General features: G+C 42.7%; 1 protein-coding gene across 4 annotated transcripts; it reads left to right on the forward strand.

Annotated features, from left to right (window-relative positions):
* The first annotated feature begins 326 nt into the window (after nucleotides 1–326).
* LOC134013067 (regulator of G-protein signaling protein-like) lies at nucleotides 327–12,284 on the forward strand. Of its 4 annotated transcripts, XM_062452812.1 has the most exons (22): nucleotides 327–414; nucleotides 546–625; nucleotides 697–765; nucleotides 902–1,244; nucleotides 1,402–1,551; nucleotides 1,702–2,729; nucleotides 2,830–2,892; nucleotides 2,982–3,210; nucleotides 3,316–3,423; nucleotides 3,567–3,669; nucleotides 3,759–3,949; nucleotides 4,164–4,281; nucleotides 4,464–4,551; nucleotides 4,649–4,778; nucleotides 4,898–5,054; nucleotides 5,153–5,291; nucleotides 5,454–5,578; nucleotides 6,250–6,383; nucleotides 6,636–6,713; nucleotides 6,861–6,924; nucleotides 7,040–7,063; nucleotides 12,201–12,284. In XM_062452812.1, the coding sequence occupies exons 4-22, from the start codon at nucleotides 1,208–1,210 to the stop codon at nucleotides 12,274–12,276; spliced, it is 3,042 nt and encodes a 1,013-aa protein (XP_062308796.1). In that variant the 5' UTR covers nucleotides 327–414; nucleotides 546–625; nucleotides 697–765; nucleotides 902–1,207; the 3' UTR covers nucleotides 12,277–12,284. The 4 variants fall into 4 exon arrangements, with proteins under 4 accessions (XP_062308796.1, XP_062308797.1, XP_062308799.1 ...); XM_062452813.1 differs by lacking the exon at nucleotides 12,201–12,284 and adding an exon at nucleotides 7,274–7,574 and having other exon boundaries at nucleotides 697–1,244; XM_062452815.1 differs by lacking the exons at nucleotides 697–765; nucleotides 902–1,244.
* The last annotated feature ends 12,157 nt before the right edge of the window (nucleotides 12,285–24,441 follow it).

The raw sequence follows: 24,441 nt of genomic DNA on the forward strand, positions 1-24,441 counted from the left end.
TTGGAAACTAAAATGGTAGGCTAGGCCTATGGGTTTCAGCGGGCGAATGGCGCTGCCTAGTGATAACAAAGGGTGGTCAACATCCAAGGAATTCTAAACAGAAAAATTTGTTCTACACGGAACCAAATAGTTTGTGTCCCATATAGCATACGCGTCTTACTTGAGGAACATTAATGCAATAGGCTATAGGCTATGTTACCAAGCAATTTGAAGAAACATTCCTTACAAAATTAACTTATCCAACAGTTCCATAAAAAAATCTATTCCGATTTCTAATCAGATTGTTACGTCATTGATCCATTTTCACATAATTTCCATCTCGATTTGACAGTCCGGTTGCAGCTGTGTTCCCAGCAAAAATGAATGGGAGTCATCAAACAGACGGGCCTCTGTCAACATCGATGAAATCCACCGGTAGGTTGTGTAAGCCAAATGAGATTCCATTAGCCTACGTCTAAATATGCAACGCACCATCAATATCGATCATTGTCATGTGATCGTTATTAATGACGACAAATAAAACAGCTTTCACACCTTTATTACAGGTGAAATTGATGACCAGCTACCAGATATATTAAGGGATGTAGTCTTCGTGGATTTTTTCAACACATTTCTAAATTTACCGGTGAGATTTTAAACTGGTTATCAGTGTAATTACATGCAGCTTTACTCCCACTTAAAACTGTTCCTTTTTAGGTGTTTGGACAGACTCCAGTTTTCTTTCTGTCGGGAAACAAATGGTTTCCGTGTCCTGCTATAGGCCAGGTAGGCTAACCGTCGTTAGTGAATTGACTATTAAGTCGAGTGAGTTGAACAGTAGGTCAATTGCCATCATAATAAAACACTACTGTTACGTTTTACATAATTACGTGGACATTCTCCATGATCTATGTGGGGGCAGCGGGTCAATAGAAGAGGGTTTCTGAAGTGGCTGACAGCCCATCGACTGCCCTCTTTCAAAGACACTGAGTTGTTCAGATGCTATAAGCTCTGTAAAGAGCTCCTTGACTTCTCACAGTATCACTCGAAAGGTAGACAAGACAATCACAAGCCATAGAAACAGGGTTTCGCTGTTATACCTAACTGATGTCGATGTGGCAGATAAGATGCACTTTGATTTGATCTTGAAGAACGTTATACAGATGTTCTAAACTGGACAACAGCGGACCAGTGGCTACTTAAGAAGTGCATTGGCAGTGTCAGGGGAATGAATCGATTTTGCACTTTCATACAAAGCTCTCGAGGTCAGTGTTTTGCAGCCATGACTCCCTTAAAATCACACTATCCATCCGTCGTGATACACAGAAGTCAACTGAAAGGAGTTAATCATTGTGTTAGAGCTGGGATCTGTACGGCAGGTATGGGTCTACAGATTATGAATACACTCTTGTGTTTGTTAAGGCGAGGAGTTGGTAGCGTTCTGTGTTCGAGTGTCGCGGTTGCTTGCGATGAATGCAGAGGACCCCAGGTACCACTCTCTCCTGACTGTGATCAAGGTAGTTCACCTCAGGGAGGGGTCAAGTGTGCCGACTGCCTGCCGCATCTCCACAGGTAGCACCGGCCGACGTCACACCACACTTCAGCCACCTGTAGAACAGCCAGGACCATTTTTCGACCGCAACCGTCCACGGTTCGAAACGGTCTTCGCGCGATTTCATGACTTTTTTCTTTTTCGCCCCGGTTTCTTTCGGCTTTCGGTAGATGCCTTCGTGGACATTATGTCCGGTGACCATCCTGATGGTGACAGAAAGCAAGTCTTGGCTCAGATGTACACCAAAACCTTGCAGCGGCTCCAGGTCTACTGGCTCCCTCAGTTCCTGCAATGCTGTAAGACCTCCATACAACGTGTATCCGAGTGCAGCTCTGTCGCTCAGCAGTACAGCTCCATAGCCTCCCTCGAGGCTGCGGCTGTGGATCTAAGACCCTTTCCCCAGGATGCGGGCCTGGGCCTGGGCCTGGAGGAGAAGGAGGGGCTGCCGCCTGGGAGTTCCACGGTGACCTACTGTTCTAAACACACCAAGAGGCTCCTGTGGACGGAACCGCTGGAACCAGCAACCACCACCCTGGAGGCTGAGGGTCTTCGACCTAGCTTCTGCCAGTGGCTTCCATTTGGGGGCGCCACGGACCAGGAGGGATGCACCAACGTTGTGCACAATCAGATGGATTTCCAGGCGGTTGCGACTGATGGCGAGCCTAAAAAGACGCCTTTGACATCCAAAGAGGGCAGCGGCCGAGCTAGAGAGGCGGACCCGTGCCTCGCCAGCACTGCCCCTTCCAGACAGGAGGAGAGTCAGGTGAAGGAGGTGGTCGTCCCACACGTCTGCCTGGAGACCCCTGCCCTCTACCTCCCCGTTAACCTCCCAGTCCCAGCTTCCCCCCCGGAGCTCCGCGGCCTCAGGTACTTGACGCTCGCTTTGTCGGCGGACGGCATCGCCGGTGGCCCCTTCCACGCGTTCCTGCGGGAGAAGAGCTTGCGGGCCCAGCTGTGCCATCTGGCCCTGTGGCAGGAGCTGGAGCTGTTCCTCAGGATCTCTCTCAGGGCCCAGGGAGATGACTCCTTCGACGGGCACAAGCAGGCCGTGGCCAGGAGGATCATCCTTATCTACCTGTCGGAAGCCGCGGAGACAGAGGTCCAGCTTGAGGCTGAGACGAGCAGCCATCTTAGCAGACTCCTTCCCTCTGGAACGGTTATCCCATGGATATACAAAGCCAGACATGAGATCTGCCAGGTAAAGTGGGTTCACGACCAGAAAGCTGCATTCAAGTCTCATAGATACATTTTTTTTGAGTTACCCCTCAGACACTGACAGGCATTTTTTTTTTCTGTAGGTGCTTTGGGTGTCGTACGATGCGTTTTTGGACGAGGAGGACAACTGTTTCAGTTCCTATGTGGTAACTATGTCTTGTGTTCATATATTTTATCTCTCTCAAATCTTGTTAAGGTCCTAAATGTTGACACTTAGTCCTCTTTCCCCCTCTAGTTTGACAATGACAAGAGTGAAGATGAAAACTGTGGGTGGATACTGACCTCTAGTGGTCACCACACGGCAGAGCAGCAGCGGAGTCGCATGAGGGAGGCGCTGGCCCTGAGTCAGGCCTGCTGTAGCCATGGCGATGACGCATCGAGGGTGTCCGAGGAGAGCTGGGCTCAGATAGCACTTGAGGATGTGGCTAGGGGAGGGTCTGTCCACATGCAGTACATAAAGTGTGGTAAGAGCTTGTCAAAGGATGTGTGGACTCTTTAGAGCTTAGTTATGAACTCAGAGCATTTTGCTGGCCTGTACCGGACCCTGGATGTGAATTTGTCATCTGTAGATCCATTTGATCTACCATTTGAGTTGTTGGCGTTGAGGTATCCAAACAAGGCAGCAGAACAACTAAGTTTAAACTACCAGCTCTATTACAAGAAGATGCCTAGCTTTGGTAAGAATCAAGACCTGAGTGGTTATACAGTATGTGAGATATAATATATATATTCTAGAATAAACCAGTTACATGTATGCAATTTAACGATTTCTTTACGACAATTGATGTATTTTCATTTATTTATTTGGAATGTAAAATAGGTGAATCCACAAAAACAGTACCCAGTAGTACTGTGATAAAGAGAATTCCCATCATGTTAAAGAAGAACAGCAGTTTCATGCGAAGGCCTTCGATGAGGCCAAGGTACTTGTTTTCCATTTGGCTGTACATTGTTCATCTGTGAATTGAAATATTTTATGGACCCTGTGTTGATTTTCACCTGTCCTATCCAGGTCATTTGCGGACGTGTTCAGGTCTTCTGTGAGTTTGGATTTCTTCAAACGCTTCTTGCGTGTAAATAATGCCTATGGACCCCTGCAGTACATACAGGAAGTGGAAAAGCTTAAGGCTTTGGATCATACTAAAGCCCAAAGAACCAAAGTCCATGCCATTGTGGATAGGTTCTTTCTGCGGAGTGACTCCAGTACATTTTTTTACATTTTTGTTTCATTCATTTTATTTAGTCTTTCTTTGTCTGTAGGAGAATTATATTGTTTTGAATTCAAGTAGGTATTGTACCTATCCCACTTGAGGGATTATAAATACCATGATTTGTTGTAAAGTTTAAAGGCCCAAGTCTCTAAATGTTTCTTTTAGTTTTGTTTTGCGCATTGTTTGTCCTGTCACTCCTTCAACAGTGAAATACCTGCAGTGCAAGGCTGACATCATCTTCCAGGTGTCACAAATGCAACATGTCACCTGTGCGACTCTCTACAACGTCCAAGAGATGGTTTCAAAGTCTCTTGAAAGCACATGGTACCGTCCACTGTTGTATGTGGGCGCTAGGCTTAGGCTAGTTTTGTCCTAAAGTCCTAAACCAGTAAGAAAACAAAAGCTGACCTTTTCAGGTCTCACCCTTATGGTGGACAAAGGCATGCGTATGACGATCTTGCTACAAGTGGAAGGCTGTCTGAGTGTGTGTATTTGTACGGCTGCAGGTTTAAAGTGTACCAGGACACCTTCCCACCCTGTCCGACAGTGGTCACGGACACCACCCAGAGAGCAACACTGCTGAGCAACAAACTGGTCAGACTTTCATGGCTCCTTATCCATACGGTGGCTATAGACCTGTTTTGCATTCGACTTGCTCATCTCAAAACGTTGTCCCCTTTCGCCCTTGAAGAGGAACGTCTGGAGAGTGCTCACCCGATTTATTAAAAGTGTCTGCAAATTCCGCAACGCCATGAAAGACCCGTCCACGAGAAGTACCTTCGAACAGTACCTGAGACACAGCTACGCCAGCTTCTCCGAAGGTAATGGCTCTTTGGGAGTTTGACTGAACCCTTGCGCCCCAAGTGAAACGTTTGTCGATGGTCCCTATTGGAAGTGCCTGATGATTTACGGTGGTAACGATGCAATGGAATTCCCCCAGCTTGTTCTGACATCGTGTTGAATCAGACGCACTCAGACGCCCCCCTGCCCCCCAAGGAAGAGGGGGACGCCCCCATGAAAGTACGCGTCATCAATCGCAAGGTCATCGTCGTGGACTTCCTGGTCAACGACCTGTCCTTCTATCTGGAGTGTGAGAGGTAGCCCGCCCTTCAGCCCTCCCAAGAGAGCTTCCGAGCGCCCCTCGGGATCTCTTGACCCCCGAAATGACCCTCGCGTGTGTGTGGCTGTGTGGCAGGTTCCGGAGCTTGGCGGACGCGTGCACGGTGATGGAGTCGGCAGGTATGAACGGGGAGAACGACCACGACATGCTGCACAAGAAGGCGGATATGATCGTCATGCTCTTCCTCAAGTCCGAGATCTCGCCCAAACTTCGGGTACGCGGGCTCTTTGAATTGGTTTGAGATGATAACGATCACATGTTTGACCGTCTGTGTCTCTGTAGAGAACAGAAACGTTTCAAGATTTAAGTGGTTGTTTTGTCTGAAAATTAGATTATGGTTTGTGAACACAAGTTTTTTTTTTTTTTTTTTTTGCAGATCAACATTGCTGAAAATCAGAGGGATTTCATTCTGCAGCATTTTTGGGAAGGGGAAGTAGACCGTGGCCTTTTTCACCCTGCCATCCTTTCCGTCTTCCCCAACCTGATCTTCTGTTGGAGAAAGTTAGACAACAACACTTCCTTCTCTGCTGTGACTTGGTTTTGAATTTAGATTTTGACTGGATTTGACTTTTATTGTTAAATTGATGCAATGGGAAAACTATTTTCCCAATTCAAACTCCCTTTACTCTAAATGCAACCTAGATGCGTAAACATTCCGATTATGAATTTAGCTCCTGAACAAACATTTTCAGAATCAGAATCAGAAAGGGTTTTAATTGCCATGAAAGTTTGCACAGACAAGGAATTTACTTTGGCAGGAAGGTGCATACATTCAACATATAGGAGTACATTTTAAATAAGTGGTGTAAGTTTAAGCAAGTCTAACTATACTATACAAAAGGTGCAAAGTCTAATTAACTAATACTAAGTGGACAGGTATGTAAAATAAAATAAATATAAAGTATAAAATAGCCATAATGTACAATATAAAAATACAAATAGGGTGCTTAGTGCAAATATGACATGGGTGCAAAAATGGCAAGGGTGCAATATGTGGCAATGGTTTAAAGTCTGTGGTTTAAAGTCTGTGTGAGCCCTTGGCCTTGTTGAAGAGGCCAGTGGCAGATGGAAAGAAACTGTTCTTGTGGCGTGAGGTTTTCCTACTGTTCCCTAAATGAGTTTGCTTCATATTGTCCATCCGTGTTGACTACATGGAACCTCTGCCTCTGTAGGTTTTGCTGTCAGAAGGTGACAAACAATCTGACCGTTGTCAAGGGGACAAAGAAGCCACTGCTGACCTCCCCTGACTACTTGAACCCTCTGAAAGACCAGTATCGAAAAATCAAGACAATCACCTCTGCCGCAGGTAAACCCCTATGATTTTGACTGTTAGACATTATGTAGAGTAGACCAGCAATTAATGTGTCCGAGGGGAAATTGCACAACGTTAGGGGCATCAAAATATATGCAGTATTTCGCTATCGACATGAATCTAAATAAAAACATGCAAAGGGGGATTTTTTTTATTTTTGGAATTACGGTTTTCAATGGTTTTGAGGATCTTTTCTTTATCTTTTTCATATGAAATGTATGTACTCGTGTTCCTTAATGTCCACAGAGGAACAAACCACTTTGCGCTTTACCATCCACCATGGCCTCAGACTGATCCTGCCTCTGTTCAGGTCAGAGGTCAAAGGTAAAGTAGGGCTGATTCATTGCAACTGTCCTCTCTGCATCATCATATTAGCCCATATTAGTCTCACTTTTTAAGGCAACATTGTGCATGTGCTTCGTTTGAATGGTAAATATCATTGTTTTTTTGTTGTTGCTCCGGGCATTGTAGAAGATCTGCCAACAAAAGTCCCCAGTCACCATCGATCCATTTCCTCTGTCCATTTAAAGTCTATGTACGTGCTTTCATTTTGAGTTCATCTGAATACGTTTGAAAATGATCATAATCAGGCATGCTTATGTGCAGTCTGGAGTTGTGTGAATGACGTTTTCTCTCGAATCTTTCCTTAGCTCTGAACACCATCCGCATCTCAGGTGAGACCCCTCTCCGTTCCACAGCTGCTACTGTAGACACACAGAAATCAGGACCGTAGTTCAACCCACACACTGGGTTATGGGTGGGAGGCCATATTGGAATGGATCAATGAGAGCATAACATTTTTAGTTTTCTCAAAATACGACCGATTTTATATATGTGTTTTAAGTGATGACGGTAGAGGTTGCATGGCTTTGTTGTTGCTGTAGTATCCAACTACCACACCCAGATGGCGGCATAACCCCAGAAGGCGCTGTGATCTTAGAGGAAGGCCAGCACAAATAAACTGTGCAACTGTACAAATAAAAATGCAAGATGAAAAAGTTTGGTACTGCTTGAAACCGTGGAAAAAAGTTGTGTTACATTTTCGTTACAAAGGCTATGGCAAGAAACTTGGCAGTTCACTTGACAGTAAATAAGGATTGAAACCTAAAGTATCTATTTTCTTTAAATACCCTTGCTTTTCCTCGGTGGTGAAGTGTGCGACATCATTCATTCTCACTGAGGAGATCCGAGGAGAGGCTGCGAATCGGTCCTGAAGAGGGCGGCCGCAACAAAAAAAAGCTCACGTGACTGAATGTTACTATGCCTGAGGTGGTTAATATGGTCACCAGCGGTTTACTCTTTCTCCTTAGGAAGCAATAACAAACCGTGAATAATCCATAGACTTATATTTAACAGACACAGCTTCTTTTCTCTTCCAAGATGGTTAATGCACTATAGGTGTTGTGTAAAATAAATACAAATATTTAACTGTTCTGTCCTGTAATTCTCATTCCACAACCTTTCATTTCTCACTAGTTAATGACAAAAGACGGATACATATACAATAGGCGGATAAATGAAAGGTGTTTTCTTTAATCATGTAAACTGGAAATGTGAAGTAGTTCTCAGTGTTTTTAAGCAGTAAATTCTCAACCTGTTTTGCAGATACATACTTTTTAAATGGCCTCAAAAGTGTTGATTTGCAACCAACTCAACTTCAACCATAAAGACCCCAGTGCTACAAAAAAGAAAAAACAAAACAAAACAGTAATAGAAGTAAAACATTTAAATCTATGTGTCTACAATAAGGTATTGCGCACGATTTGGTTAGGATAAGCAATATATTGTGTCAAACTGAATGCTTTGTTTAGGCAGTCACAACCTCCACCAGTGGACTGCACTTCTCTGGGTCTTCGGCTCTAGAAGTGCCGTTTAAAAAACACTGTAAAAGCAGGGAAGGGTGAGCAAAACCCTCACAACCACTTTAATGTTACCTTGTGCTGCTCCTTTCTGTTCTTGTGCAAGGCCTTCATACCCAGCACTGCAGAGCTGATGGTGACGCATAACTGAAGGACAGCGAGGACGATTTTCAAGGAATTTCTAAGCATCTAATGGCAGAAAGGAAAATCACATGGAAGATGTTAAAACATTGCTGATGTTAGGAAAAATAATTAATGAATATTTAAATGTAGTCAATGACTCTTTTAACAGAGTTTTTTGGTGTTTCCTGCGCTTTAACACTGTTATACAGCTCTAAATCCTAGATTTCTTGTTGACATTTTGTACGTCGCTTTGGATAATAGCATCTGCTATATAAATGCAAATGACACAAACATGAGATGATATGTAATTATATGCAGTATTACTGTAAAAAGAAGAAATGTTGAATCAGAATTGAGTTTAATCGCCAAGTAAGTGGTCACAAACAAGGAATTTACTTTGGTGGGCAGGTGCAAACAGTGAACATTTAAACATAATGAACAAAAAGAAAATGTAGAAAATGTACGGTATGTTTTTCTGATGGATATGGATATGCATCTACAAAATGACGAGTTCTGAAAGGAGTCTGAAACCCATAGCAAACAGGTGTATATGGGTTAGATGCAACTGCCTTTATTGACTTATAATTCAAAGTAAATGGTACTTGAAAGTATCTCACCAAACAGGGACTCGGGAACTTTTCAGCTAGGACACACATTACGCCAACTGCAATGAACTGAAAAAAGGAGAAGTCAACATAAAACACAAGGTGTTAACATGATATTAGATTAAGATAGAGAAATTACACAGTTGTAATACAATTTAGAATTATTTTATAATTGTGCCATGCAGTAGGGGCGGCTGTGGCTCAGGGGGTAGAGAGGGTTGTCTGTTAATCGCAAGGTTGGCGGTTCGATCCCCGACTCCTCCTAGGTCATGTGCCGAAGTATCCTTGAGCAAGACTCTGAACCCCAAGTTGCTCCCGATTGGCAGGCCGGCGCCTTGCATGGTAGCTCGCTGCCGTCGGTATGTGTGAGTGAGAGTATGAATGGGTGAATGAGAGGCAAACATTGTAAAGCGCTTTGAGTGCCGCTAAGGTAGAAAAGCGCTATATAAATGCAGTCCATTTACCAATAATTGTGCCATGCAAACATGATTTTAATAAAAGTTTAGACTTGCCACACTGCCAGTCCAATAAGGAGTTCCCATAAACAAAAGCGGCTCACCAGTTGAGTTTAAAAGGATCGCTCCAAGGCCTAGGTTGAGAATCCCTACGATGATTTGTATGGCCTGTGAAATTCAAATGTAAGGGAACATTACATCTTATTTACTAAAACGGGTCTTAAAAGTACCAAAATGTATTATGATTTTGTCTCTGCAAAGAAATTTAAAAGCCACACACTTTGTTATTCCAAAACTCTTAGATGTTAGCTGTCTTGGAAATAACAGAACGTATGCATCCACTAGGATTTGGCTTTTCTATCATCAGCTGTTCTGAAAATTATCAATTATGTACAGTACCAGTCAAAAATTTGGACATATTGTGTAGATTTAAACATATAATTTCAACAAATAAGCAGGTGCATTTTTTTTTCTTCACAATTGTAGGTTTAATAAATTACACCTATTGAAAATCATGAATCATTTTTTTTTCTTTATCACTAAATCACAATTCCTGCTGTTTGAAACATCTATATATTTCTTCTGGACATCAATTTGCACTTACCCGTAAAACAACACATAAAGCTGAATAACATACCCCCAGAGCTGACAGAGAACTGCCTTGGAGCTTCCTCAGTCTTTGAGACAAATCGCATATTGGACTGCAGCACAGGGTCCCGAATATCTGGAACACAATTGGCCAATCGCTTTTGGGGTTAGAGGCCACAGTGAACACGGTCACCCCCTCACCTTTGGTAATGGTCACTGACATCCTGACGACTCTAAACTGACAGTAAAGGGAAACATTATAGCAACAAACTATAAATAATTAAATGACACAGTCGGTTTGTGTTAATAGTCTATGACAATGAGGCAACAATTGTGACATCCTGGCTGCACACCATTTTGATTCTGTACTTCGATTCTTTAGATATCTCCTATTTGAGAGCCACAGGCTTGGTCATATGCATGGCCGTTGTTAGACCCTTTTTACTGGGGCACGTGCCCCAGTATAAATCTGCTGTGCCCCAGTCAAATCTAAAGTTTGAGTTTTAACAATTTACTTTTTTAGTCAGTGCATTCATTTAGATAATCCCGGAAAAAATAAACGCAGTATCCCAATCAACGCTTGTAAAAGTGTTTAACCGAAAACACAAACCGATCATCTTATTTTGACTAAAACATAAAACATTATACTTATACTTTATCCTTTATTTATTTTGCCATGTATACAGATACTAGGAATTGGATTTGGTATTCTCCATGCAGGCTATAGCATCACAAATAGAACAAAAAGACAAAACAGAACAACAATACAAGGACAGATGGCACCAGTATGAGCCAACATAAGAATGGAGGTAGTGCAACAATATTAATGTTAAATAAAGTTCAATAAAGTTCAATAAAGTGCCATAAAGTAGGGGGAGTCAGGTGGCTGAGCGGTGAGGGAGTCGGGCAAGTAATCTGAAGGTTGCCAGTTTGATTCCCGGCTGTGCCGAATGACGTTGTGTCCTTGGGCAAGGCACTTCACCCTACTTGCCTCGGGGAGAATGTCCCTGTACTTACTGTAAGTCGCTCTGGATAAGAGCGTCTGCTAAATGACTAAATGTAAATGTAAATAAAGTTCATGTGTAGGAGCTATTTAGGAGCTTGGAGGAAAGAACTGCTGAGGTGATATGATGTTTTGGTCATGATGGCCCTGTATCGCTGTCCAGAGGGGAGACTGTTAAAGAGACTGTTGGCAGGATGTGAGGGGTCTGCCGTGATCTTCATTGCTTTCCTGAGGGATCTGGAGCTGTGAAGGTCCTTGATGGAGGGAAGGGGGCAGCCGATGATGCGCGCGATTATTACATGAAGCTAAAAAAAACGGCCAAAGCTGATATCAAACTTGCGTCCCTGAACTCTTGTATAGTGGGTTAAGCAAGGGGAGGTTCTATAGCCTAGTAGTGCATTGTGCAGAGCAAGCTTGAAAGAAAAAAAAAGGGATATGATTAGGGGCCTGTGCCCCAGTAGAATATTTAAGTCTAGGCTTTTCAGGACGCTACAGCTCAGTTTAAAATGATCCCCTGTACCTAAGTCACTTTTGATAAAACGTCTGCAGATACATTAAGTAAAGGACAGATTATTGTTTTAGTCTCACATGACTATTAAATAGGAACTTCTGGAAATCGTGTGTTGTAGTCTCAATTTTGGGACAAGGAAGTATCCTGAAAAGATTATTGAGAAGGGCTCGGTATTTATTTTTCCAGCAGTACCTCCCTCTGCTTACATAAAATGGCAACCCTTTCATCAATTCAACAGATGATATTAACCAACTTTTCAAAAAACCTTGGAGTGAGATTTGGTGGGTGTTGTGTTGTGCTATGACTTGGAGTAACCACCAGTGGGAGTACTACAAGGCTGATACGTTTTGTTAAATGCTGTATGCAGAGGAAGAGTGAAGTTAAGAGAGAACTAAACCTGAACATGTTTCTTGCCTGCTGATTCAACTTTTTCAATGCTACAATACCACAGTGGGGCCAACCAAAATGTTGCATTCCACAGCTGCTACTGTAGACACACAGAAATCAGGACCGTAGTTCAACCCACACACTGGGTTATGGGTGGGAGGCCATATTGGAATGGATCAATGAAAGCATAACATTTTTAGTTTTCTCAAAATACGACCGATTTTATATATGTGTTTTAAGTGATGACGGTAGAGGTTGCATGGCTTTGTTGTTGCTGTAGTACCCAACTACCACACCCAGATGGCGGCATAACCCCAGAAGGCGCTGTGATCTTAGAGGAAGGCCAGCACAAATAAACGGTGCTTTTTCCCTGGCATCTCTTTGTAAGCTTTTTCCAGCTGAATAAATCATGGCAAACATGCCTTTTTCATCCGAACAAAACACAATATAAACAGACCAAAACAATTTGAGATCAAGTCACATAATGCAGTTTTATATTGGTAAGATCAGAGGTACTAATAGATTGCAGTATGGTAGAGCATCATGCATAGACCCTCTGGCTGTGTCTTGCCGAATGCTGAATATTTTTTTTTTTTAAAGAACATTAAGTAGGACACCTAAATGGAAGCCAGGCTTAGAGGTGGTCATTTTCTCCTCAAACAGAAACGGTAATTGGCTCATTTTTGCTTTAACATGCGCCATAAAAGCCTTACCATCCCATTAATTATGCTTCGATAAAAAGGCTTGCTTTGCACAATAAAATGGTGTCAAATTAGTATTCAGAACAATGCTTAACATATCAGAAAATTAATCTACACAGTACTTTGAATTAAAAGTTTCTTACACTAAAAACTAGGACAAGCCAGCAGAGAGTGATATTGTATGTGGTCTGGTTCATTGTAAATGACCTCTTTGTTACCACTGCTGGAAAGCAATTAAAAAGGAAATTTGAAAATGTTCCTATTCTCTAAAAACCTGTCAAGGAAAAAAAGGAATGAAAAAAATGAAAACATCCGTTGCCCACTCTTCGCGTAGTGGCCCAGTCCAATTTATATTGTGCCTCAAAAGTGAATTTAGTTCAGAAAAAAGGTTGCTGGAAGTCAAACAGAGCTCTGTGTTAATTCTTGGTGACGGAAAATCCTGTATATGTGCGTTATTGTTACAGAGAAGATGAGCATGTCTGATACCTTGTCAGAGTTACTAATAATGACGGTCCGCGCAGTGTGAATCTGAAGGCAGCCCAAGGCCCTGTTTTTATTATGTATCGGGAAGTTAGTCTTTTCAGTCCTTGATGAATAGCTTTCAAGTGGCAAGGCCATTGTTCAGTTTTTGCACATTTCTCCACAATGTACCAGCAACAGTGTTGAAAGTTTAAAAATAAATAGATATATTTAATAATTTAAAAAAAAGCATATATTTAATAGGCAGAAATACAATACCCGTGGTATATCAAATATTTGAGGAAATATACCATCATATACTTTTATACATGCTATATTTGCTCAGACCCATGATATACTAATGCTTAAATCTTTGCCTTTTTAATTAGTTTGATCGTCAAATTTTATCTATGTTATTCATTTATTTATTTTCCACAAAACTCCCAGTGAAGAGTGAGTGAGGACAAAAGGCTTTTTGATGTCCACTTTCAGCTTTGAGGTCCAATATGTTTCAAATCTGTTTTGAAGCGCACGACAGTGCTGTTGTAACTGATCATAAGTCATATTGCAAAAATGTCATGCAATATGGAGTATACCACCTCAAAGATAAACGGTCAAATTTGAGACGAATTCAACATTTCACCACTTCCGAGCGTTTTGTGACTGAGCAGTGGCGAAGCCTTGGCATGCTCCTGTAGCGCCGCTCGATCCTGAGCGTCATGTCAGCGGTGTGTCTGGCAGCGAGAACAGCCCTCGAGGCAGCACACAGTTCACCACAACACAGAACGCACTCTTTCCATCACACGAGCTGGTGTACTAAAACTGAAAGATAACAAACGGGGACTTTTAATCAAAGTCTTTCCTGCGTTCAGACCCTGTTTTCCCTCTGTTCCTCTCTCCCATGACCAGATGCTGGGCAGATTTGGCATAGATAACAAGTCTCTGCCATGACCAGAGCTACTGGTGGTGTTCGGACTGTTACGGGATTGTATTTGACCCAGGTACAAATGTATCACTGACTAGGTCTAGTAGGCGTACAACTTCCTGTCACCTAATCAGAAAGGGTGTCAAATCCAATCTAGTGGGCGGGAGTGATGCAAGAATGCAAAGAACGTCATGCAAAGAACCTGCATACAGTCCTGTTGCTGTAGCACATGTCTGTGACTAGGGTTAACTCATATCGGTCTGAATGTGAAAGTATCCTTTGACCGAAATGTGTCAAGTTAAAATGAACCCCAGAGGCACGAGTTAAAAGCCGGCAAAGGAGAAGCCACTATCATGGTAGGAGGGGAACCTTAAAGTCGTCTTCCTGCTTCTCTTCCTCGCTGTCTGTTTCTAACGACAGGTGAAGTGCATTTGAATATTACAGGGTGGCGGTGCTATCATGTGTCCCCTAAGTACCACGCCACTCGCATCTGGCTGCGTCCCCCGGACCTGGGAGCGCATCTCTCTCTCACAGCCCCTCGGTAGCCAGGTGGCCCTCAGCCATTCCAGCTGTCTGTCGGGTGTCGCCCTAAATCATCATCACGCCGGGGTCGCAGAGACGATTGCACAGCTTTACATGCTACATTTGCTTTTAATCGTGGGGAGAATAATCGCACCCCCCCCCAAAAAATCGAGAATATCCAGCGACACTCGTCCGCGTACGCAATTAGCAAACGGTAAAGCTCCTAATTAGCTTGTTGCGTTGTCGGCGGCGGCAGCGGGGCCGAGCAGGAGGGCCCCGGCAGATGGCTGGGTGTTGTCTCACAGGCGCTGTGGTGCAGCGGCGGAATAGGGAGCCCGTGTCAGACGCTTTTCTGTCAGGCCACTGCCAGAAGCCTCCCCCCGCCCCTCTCTCTCCCTCCTCCTCCTCCTCCTCCTCCTCCTCCCAACAGCCACAGGAGCAGAAGTTAAGAATAGAAGAAGTCTTGTCACATTGCATGTAAACGCATCTCATGTTTGGAGGGGTGATACACAGAAGGGCGCATTTGAAACAAACAACCGCCGCCCCGGCTATGTAATCCAGGATGTTTTTCTTTTTTTCTTCTCTCCGGTTATTAGTCCCTATTGGTCAGATACTGTCACATATCTTTGCCGCTTGGGGTTGAGTCTATGTCTCGCAACTTGACATAACCCTTTGTCCCTGCTGTTGGGTTCTTTTTATTAGGCTGATTACATTACAGTATATGAATGTGCTCTGGGATTATGTGGAATTTGGCAATCTGCTTTGAATTTCCTTCACTTACAGTACGGCTGTCAAAACCTCACTTTCTATTTTTCTAGTTACTCGTCAGGAGACAAATATAGCCATATAACGTGAATAATAATTGACCACATTCCCAAATCCATTTGGAAACAATTTCCATTGAAATTGTATTTATTATTAGTTTGTGTTGTTTTTGGCCAATGTACATTGGCGATTTTGATCCAAATTTGACGTAATATGGGACCAATCGAATTGCCTTTACATATTCAATGTTACTGAGCAGTATCTTTCTATCAAGCTGAGTAACATAATAAACAAACAAACAAAGATCTACCTCAAGTGACGGCTACTGAAACTCTTACACCCTATTAAGGTTAAATTAAGGCTTCTATAGACACAGCTGCCTCTGGTCATGGCTTAGCTCGCGTCTCAAAATCTGTTTGACGCGGGGAACAAAAGGAGTTTGGGGGGACTTCTCCCCCCCTCCAGATGTTGAACTTGATTTGAAAAGAAAAGGGGGGATTGGGGGAATTGGGGAAGGGTGGGGGTGGGGGGTTTAGGGGTCTGGAGGGGCATTTAACAGCTGCAGTAAAGGAAGCGTCCGCGAACATCGCCGTACGGTGCCAAAAGAGTGAGATTGATACATTTGGGGCCGGCATCGAGTGGCGGTGGACGGAGTCTGCCGTTTGTTTGTCAGATGTTGTTGGAGTTAATGGAACACTCGTGGGACCGCTCTTATTATTCACTTGAAATCCTTTTCAACACTCAGCTCAGCTGGCCGCGGAGGGTACTGACATGTTATTGTCTCTGTGGTGCTGTTACTGAACACGGCTGCTTCCCATCACACGTTGTATCCACTGTGCTTCCCATTGACTTTAACATTGATGGCAAATATCTGTGATTGTTGGGAATATTGAGAGTGACTGGCATCATTTACTATGCACAAAAGTAATGGGATTTTCTATGTATTGTTATATTATCTTTATTTTATTTTTTTTAAGAGACAGACAATAGATACCCTATTATTGAAGAGAGTTGATCCTGTCTGTTGTATAGTACAATTCTATAGACACAAATCTGCACATTATGTAGTTTTTAAAATCAAACTGTCCTATATATCTTTTTTCATATAGTTTAATTAAATGACACCCAATGATAGCAAAAGATATACTTTCAATTAAAGAGCCTTAATTGAAAAAGGTCATTTCAAAAACGACTGTAGATTTTCTATTAGAAATTCAATTACCTCCCAGAGAAAAGGAATGATGGAGGGAGGTTTCATTGAATGTAATTCTTAATGATGGACTCCGGAATGTAATAAGTCTGCCAATTAACTGTTTTATTTGATTTAGGTAGATTTTATGATCTTCTTTCACAATATCAATTACATGGACGGCTTTGTATAGGCAATGTTAATAATGGAGAACGACACATGGAAAGATTCCTTGACTAATTAACGCATCCTAAACCGGTTCTTCGTTTTAGACTCTAATCAAAAAAACACGTTTCTGGGTCATGACTCACAAATTATCTTCAAGGCCATATGTGACATTGAACTTGTTTATTTGATGGGCCTTCTAAAACTGTTTATCTACCGATAACAGGATAAGTCTTGTCACTTTCAACGCTATCCTAACACATGGACAAATATGCCACTGTGGAAGTCATAATGAATTATATTGTTTCTCCAAGACAGTGTATGGCCAGGTATGTCTTCTGATTTCTGTCCGGTGGATCTTCACTCTTGTCTGTCAGCCTACAGTTTTTGACAGATATCAATCAGTTCAGTAGATGAGGTCAGCATTTCTAATTTGCTCACACTGCGTTCTGGGAAATGAATATTCAGCAGTTTAATAGAGTTTTGCTGTTTATGCACATTGAGGAGATTAATTTGCTGGCGCTATTAAATTTTCTCTCTGCTGCAAATGCTCACATGCATGCAGAGACCATAAACAGCATACTAGTTCATACTTGAAAATATCTATGAAAAGGACTTTGGATAATCAAGGGATCTACAGCAGTCTGTAGTGAAATATATTTGACCTTTTTATTAAATATATAGTTTGACTTGTGTTTCCTGATGTTATACCAAGACAGTCTAACATTTATCGAGCTTTGGACCGATATGAATGACTAATAGTCTGAATTGAGTTCCAAAATTATAGTGAGTGACATGTATTATTTTCATATTCCAAAGATAATTTGTGTTAAATGTTCCAAGTGAACCATGAGCTTTAACCCACATTATATTTAGAACCAGCAGGGGGCAATATTAACCAGAGGTGCTCACGGCCCCTACCCTACCCCACCCCACAGCTCCCACACCATCAGGAACATAAGGCCAGGCTCCAGGTTGGTTTTACTTTTAAGTCATCTGAAAGGAAAACGCAGAACTCTCAATTTTAGATTGTGAAGGATTGCAATAAATGCCAAAAATATGTTTTATGTATTTGAGTGTGCACCTCAGCGATATTTAGTCAATTATAAATCTTTTTATTTTTTAATGTTTGTGTTTGTTCTTTCAAAGCTATTATATCTATGTTTACAATGAGTACATAATACAACTGCGCCAAAAAAAAAAAAAGAAGATAATTTTGATAGAGAACTACTAAGTCATGATAATGACAATTAATTTTGGGGGTTGTGCAAGGAAAAACAAGATTGAAATCAAACAAAGCATGAAGATACACATGAAGATAATATACAATATTAAAGTACATTTACATAAAATGTGGACAGTGCTCTTAACTTTCAATTGAAAAATGAAGATTCTGTTCAAATGCAGAATTTTCTAGAAACGTATTCTTTCAAAGGGCAGAAATGGTGAGTATCTTAACACACCAGCTCAGATTTATTAGCGCTACATAAGACCTTATTTTCACCTTGGAAAGGTGGTAGAAAAACTTCATAAAATAACTACATCTGATAGACCTAATATCCTTAAAGATCACAAACACGGCTATGGTAGATTTTCCCGAGGACCAATATTCTAGGATGTTAAGGGAGTTAGATTCGAGAAGTAAATCAGTAAAAAAAAAAAAAAAAACACCACAAAGAATCCCCCACCAGCCGTCTCCCTACAATGTACAGTAACTCACTGATGTTTCCCTGTTCTCTGTCTATATCCTTCCCTTTCTCCGTGGCGGGAGCACAGAGTGTCTATCAGAGTTCAGCCGTTGTGAAGGGATTAAGCTATGGTGTGTGTGTGCGTGTGTGCGTGTGTGTGTGGCGCTGGGCCAGGCTTGTTCCTCAGTGCCCCTGCCTTGGGGAGCCCCTACTCCAGCTGTGATTGATGCGCTCCTGTTGCTGAGGCCAGAGCGCGGGGACCTGCTCAGGCTGATGTTTATTTGTGGTCAGAAACCGCCTCGGTCAGGGGGCCCCGCTCGTCAAACATCTTAATCCTCACAAACCCAGCTCTGGGTCACAGTCTCTCTCCCCAGGAAGGCCATGCAAAGGTCTCTCTTTTTTTTTATTGTCAGCTACCCTGACTAACCACGTCTTTAAGTTTGTATGCGTTGGTCGTGGATAATTGCGTTGATGGTTTCGATGTAGTTTATGGATGTAGATTTTGATTAAAGATGTAATATCATTTCGTCATTTAAAGTTGATAATTGTCGTGGACATGTTATTCTCTAAGATGGAAAATGTTCCCCATTGTGGGACACAGTGTGGGTTACAAGTTTTTGGGGGAAGGTTATGGACAAAAAAAAATCATTGTCACCATGTCAATAGATGACAGTATCAAAAGAGCCTTTATTAAAAAGTATTCTTGGAACTCTTCAAAAGGCATTTCCTGCTTTAAATTAAATGTTGTTTTTGTATGGTGCTGTAGGCAATTCTGTTCTGACAAAGTATTGCTACAAATCATACAAAGATTTAAAAAAAAATATTTAAACTGAGAAATGGTTGAGTGACACATAACTCTTAGACCATGGGTTTTTAACGGAGTGTTGAGTGAGAAAAAACCCTGCTCTGTGGAACAACATCTGCGGTGGAAGAAGCAAGACTGCTCAAATGTGACATTGTTAGACCGGGTCAAGGAAATGATCGACCGAAGTGCAATCAACAGGCAGCGCCAAAGCTCCACATCTAACTCCCGGTGGGGCAATGAAGTCAATACCAGAGGGGTCTGCAGTCAGTCGTGGAAGACTTGCTCACTGGCGGAGACGGGTAGTGAATTGTTTATGTTTCACTTAGAGTGCTGAACCCTGTTGTGTTCACATGAAAGGTTAGCATTGTGTAACTCGAGTAGCTAGTATTTGTCAAATACAGAGGTAATTGCAAAGCAATGGAACTAGTAGTGAAACTATTAGGTACTTAACTGGCAGACAACATTAGGCAGCTCTTTTTTGAGTTGTAAAATGTATGTGTCAACAAAACAATATGAAGCTTGTAAAGTTGTTAATTATGTGATTATACAGAAATGCATGCAGGGTATAATTTGTAAGAAAATAATAGTCTCTGTTTCTCATTTGTGAGCTTTCAGCTCAATATTATTTTACTAAATTATTTTGAGACAAGTGATAATCATTACAAAAGTGTTACTAGGGAAAATACTACAGGGCGTTGATAAGAAGTCAGTGTGTGAGAAGAATTTGAGATGAATTTGGACACTAATTTGGTGGTTCTGTCTCAATTTATAACAATTTATGAGTTCAGTAGTAGTACAGACTACAGAAAAGTTAGTCTGAGAAAAATAAGTCTCTAATTTACATCAACCATACAGGGGATATTGTCGGTTTGAGTATGAGAACCAGTGTTACCAAGCATACGAACATACTGTGTCCCACACTCTTCTGTGGCATGCTGCCTTCCTCCCTAAGGCCAAGTCTGCAAATATACATTTGTTTTATATAGGTCTGCGTTCCTTCCTTCATCCTCACTTCACCCCAGGTTAATGGTTGACTTTTAAAATTAACGACCCCTAAAGATATACAAGTTCTCAAGGTTAAAGGCATGATATATGAGTTTGTGACGTGACTGCCGTTTGCTCCTGTTATTCTCTCCGACAAAAAGCAAAGGGAGGTTTTTGTTTTTGTAGGGTGGTGGGACTGGGGGTTAGGCTCGAGTGAAGTCAGCGTAGAAAGTGTATTGGCCCATAGGGTCACTGCTGGATTCGGGGAACAGCTCAAGATTGGGAGATTCTCAGCGTGGACCTTTCGTCCCGATCATCAGGGTCCTTGTTTCCGTCCTGTTTCGACCCCTTTTTACATGGCTTCATGGTGCTTTGGTACGATCAAGAGAGTATTCTGTTGATCATGTGAAGCTGGTCTGATTTATGAACTTGTTGATCCACGGTGCAGCGTGGTGGGAGGCCAGCAGGGTTGGCCCAGTGGGGAGAGGGACGACCAGGTTCAGCACATTCCCAGCCTTCGCTCCCCTAAACCAAACCCTCATCTCAGACAGGCAGTCTACACTCCTCTGTGGAGCAGCTAACTTTCAGTAAATTTCCAGGAATAATAATAATCCAAAATGTAAAAAAAGCCTTCACCCAGCAGTTTAAACCTATCTGATGCTGGGGTGGAAGGGGGGGAGGGGGGGGGGAGGGGTGAAGATTGATCTCCCATAATGCTTTGTCTTGATGAGACAATGAAAAATGGCCCTCGCCAACCACTTGTCAATAATATCAGGGCCTGGAGATGCACCCGCGATCGTGGGTTCTTATTTAATCCGGTTTTCCTTAAGATGATAGCTCTTGTTACATTTCCACTGCCTGTCTGTCAGCTTGACATTGCAATATTCCCCTACTCCTCAACCTACTGCTCGGTTTCATTCATTTCAAAACACCATTTCACACACGACTGGCTTTAACAAGGCATTATACAGCAGTGAGGGAGAGTCTGGGAGATAGAATTGTGACAGATACAGCGCTTTTACCATGAGAATACAGAATATTGTAAATAGTAGTCTATAAAAGTGGCAGAGCTCACAGGGGGAAAAGAACTGCACATGTATGTTCAGGAGAAAGTCCAGACTCCCACAGTCTCACAAATGTTCCTTAAACATATATATATATATATTTTTTATCTCCTGGGAAAAGCCCTCGACTTTTCACTAATGATTTATTTGGCAGGCCTATGTGTTATTTTCTCTCATGCCAGCTCCAAGGCATTTTCGAAATAAAATTGAATAACAACAAACTCTTGAAAGTCCGGGAATTGTCATGTATTGATTATACCATTTGCTCCTTACATTTGTAGAATGTGAATGAGCAAGAGAATGTTCCAAGTATGTTTTTTTGTGTAGAAGGTTGAATATGTTCATGCATGGTAAGTTGTATCATGTTATTATTTGTCATTGAACCTCAATAATCCTCCTAACCGAATCCCCATGAAATTGCTATGAGAGCTACCATCACGGCTGTAGCTATAATGTCCCTGGTACGGCATCTGGATACGGGCACTGTGGCGTACAGTATGGAACTGTGGTAAAGACGGTGTTCAGTCGAGGCCAGGTTCCTCGCCGCAGTCACCCTCCTCGACGTCGCGGCTGTGGGTGAAACATGCCGTGGCTGACATATCAGTGATGTTTATTAAGAGACGAGTCTATCAGGTCTCATAAGCCGGTACTCGCAGGCGGCCCATCTTTTGTTTCTTCCGGAGGGTGTCATCAATCTTGCGCGGCTGCGCTCTCCTGAGCGGTTGATGGGAGATCACGAATCGCTCGCTCCCTCCCTCCCTCCCTCCTCTCCCTCCCATGGTAGCAGACTCGGTGACAGAGGCAGGTAGACAGTCAGGCTGCCAGAGAGAAGCATGAATGCTCGACTGAACGCCTCTATTCTGGGCTGGGGATGAATATGGGGGGGCTGCATGTAGACAGGACAAAGTCATTCTCAGTTAGTGACTAAGAGGAAGAGGGTCTTTTTATCCATAGCATAAATGTCACATAGATTAGAGATGTATATGTATATGTACAGTACATACACATGTAAATGCCAGGTAGTGTTGTCTATGGCTAATGAATACTGGTACATTTCCCAGCGATCTTCTTAAATCCAATCAAATAGGTATTTAACCCTTGTGCTGCCTTCGGGTCACATGACCCAAAGGTTCATAACGAACCATCGTTGTGTTTACCCAATGTTACCCAATACAAAAACAAATAAAAATAATATTATTTTAACCTTCGCAATGTGGGGGGTCTGAGACAGCCCAACGGTTAAAAGAAAATGCTTCACTTTGTTTTTGTATGCGGTAAAGTTGTCGCAATACGACGGTGGGTCACAATGACTGATATGTCAGAATGACCCGAAGATAACACAAGGGTTAAAGGAAGTTGATTCATGGAAAGTAGTAGTAGCCTAAGCCAATCAGGTCCCATGGTTGGATACCAGTGTACTGAAAGTATAATAAGGAAAAGTGTGCATTGATGTATTGGGGGAAGGTAAATATCCAGTTAACTGTTTTTATGGTTTGATCTTGCTGAGACCGTCTCCTGACTGTAATACGAAATTGATATACTTGGCCTGAAGCGCCTGCAAGGATAAAAATGTGCCCTCGGAGCCAACAGAGACAAGATGAAAGTAGATAACTGCATCGACTCAGAGCCTTCCGAAGTGTCATAACTTGTATGTAAATCTCCCTGGCTGGAACATAGACCTTCATTAAGTGCGCTTTAGTCGATTTATGAACTTATCCGTGGAGAAGTCGCTTGTGGACGCTGTACGCGCCAGGTCCTGGGAGTGATGGATCTACTCCACTTGGCTGTAGCTGGACTCCCGGATGTTAGAAAGCAGTGCCGTGTAAAGGATGATGCTTCGGTATGACAGCCAGCGCAGGTCTGGCCTGCTGGTCTTCTCGATGCTCGCTGTTGACTTTTCACTGTCAGTGAAATGCCAACCCTTGTCACTCACCCCGGAGAAGGCCTGTATTTTCTCTCCGTATTTGCACCGATGTGACTAGTACCAAACACAACCACAAACGAACAGCACGGTCCTCGTTGTCGAGGGTAGTCATTTCGGAAATGGGAGTTCATCAACTGGGCCCCGCCACCTGTGAATGATCAAACGGATATTCTTTAGGTCCATTCCAAATTGTTGTACTTTGAAGAAAGGCTTGAATGCTCATTTCTGCTCCTCCACCCTCTCTATTCTGATAATAACAAATTGAAGGGATCATTTTGCACTAATTGCTTTTTTTCAGGATGATAATCCAAGCAATAAACGGCATAGAGGCTCTGCTTGTCTGAGGGGAAATAAACCCAAATGAAATAAACGCCCATTCACTTTTAATTCCAATCCAATCTGTTCAGTTTCTAAGCCAAAGAGAGAGAGAGAGAGACAGAGAGAGAGAGAGAGAGAGACAGACAGACAGACAGAGAGCGAGAGAGCATGAGATCGGACAGAGAGAACGGGAGAACATTTGAATCAATATTCCTTATTAAAGACACTGATGCTTAAACCAACAGTGGCCGATGCTGAACGGGGTCCAATGCATTGTGTGTTCAGGTGTGCGGCGTAATTGAATTCTCTATTGACAAGGTTGCCCTCATTTAAACTGTGGAAGAAAATGCAATCAAAGAGACGCTTGCTCGGGGACAAAGGTTTACATTCAAAGTTTTTTCGTGTCAAGTATATTTGATTAAAGGGAGAATCTGTGAATGGTTTGTGTGTGTGTGTGTGTGTGTGTGGGGGGGGGGGGGGGTGGGGAGAGAGAGTGCTTGGGGAGCTGCTGGTGTGTTAGAACTAGAGTGGATCATGTGTTTACATAATTATCCCAACAGTACATCAAGCGGAGGATGTACGTCGTTCTTAAGAGAGTCGTTTTGTTTATGGTTTCGGATTAGTCAAGAAGTGGAGTGGGCGCGTAGAGTCGTTGCGTGTATATACACATGCATGTACATGTATGCGTGTGGGTGTGTTTGCGCGTGAACAGAAAGCTGTGATTACGGGTTGGAGTGTAGAATTGTGTGCATGGCTTCCAGGTGGTGTGTTGCGTTAATAGACAGAGATAGAAATCAGTGAGGAAACGGTCCTCCCTTGCGCTGACCCCGCCGCCACCCCAGCCCTATCTGTCAAGCTGTCCTCCTCTTGACTTCTCACCTCTCTGAACCCTGTCCTCTGCTCAGGCGGAAAGGAAAACAGACCGGCTCTTCTGGAAGCAGTTTTCAAGCACTCTTGCAAATGCAACACGAATGCTTTGAAAGGAACTTTTCTCTCCTTTCTTTCTTTCTTT

This window comes from Osmerus eperlanus, chromosome 26, assembly GCF_963692335.1.
Source record: "Osmerus eperlanus chromosome 26, fOsmEpe2.1, whole genome shotgun sequence".
NCBI lineage: Eukaryota > Metazoa > Chordata > Actinopteri > Osmeriformes > Osmeridae > Osmerus > Osmerus eperlanus.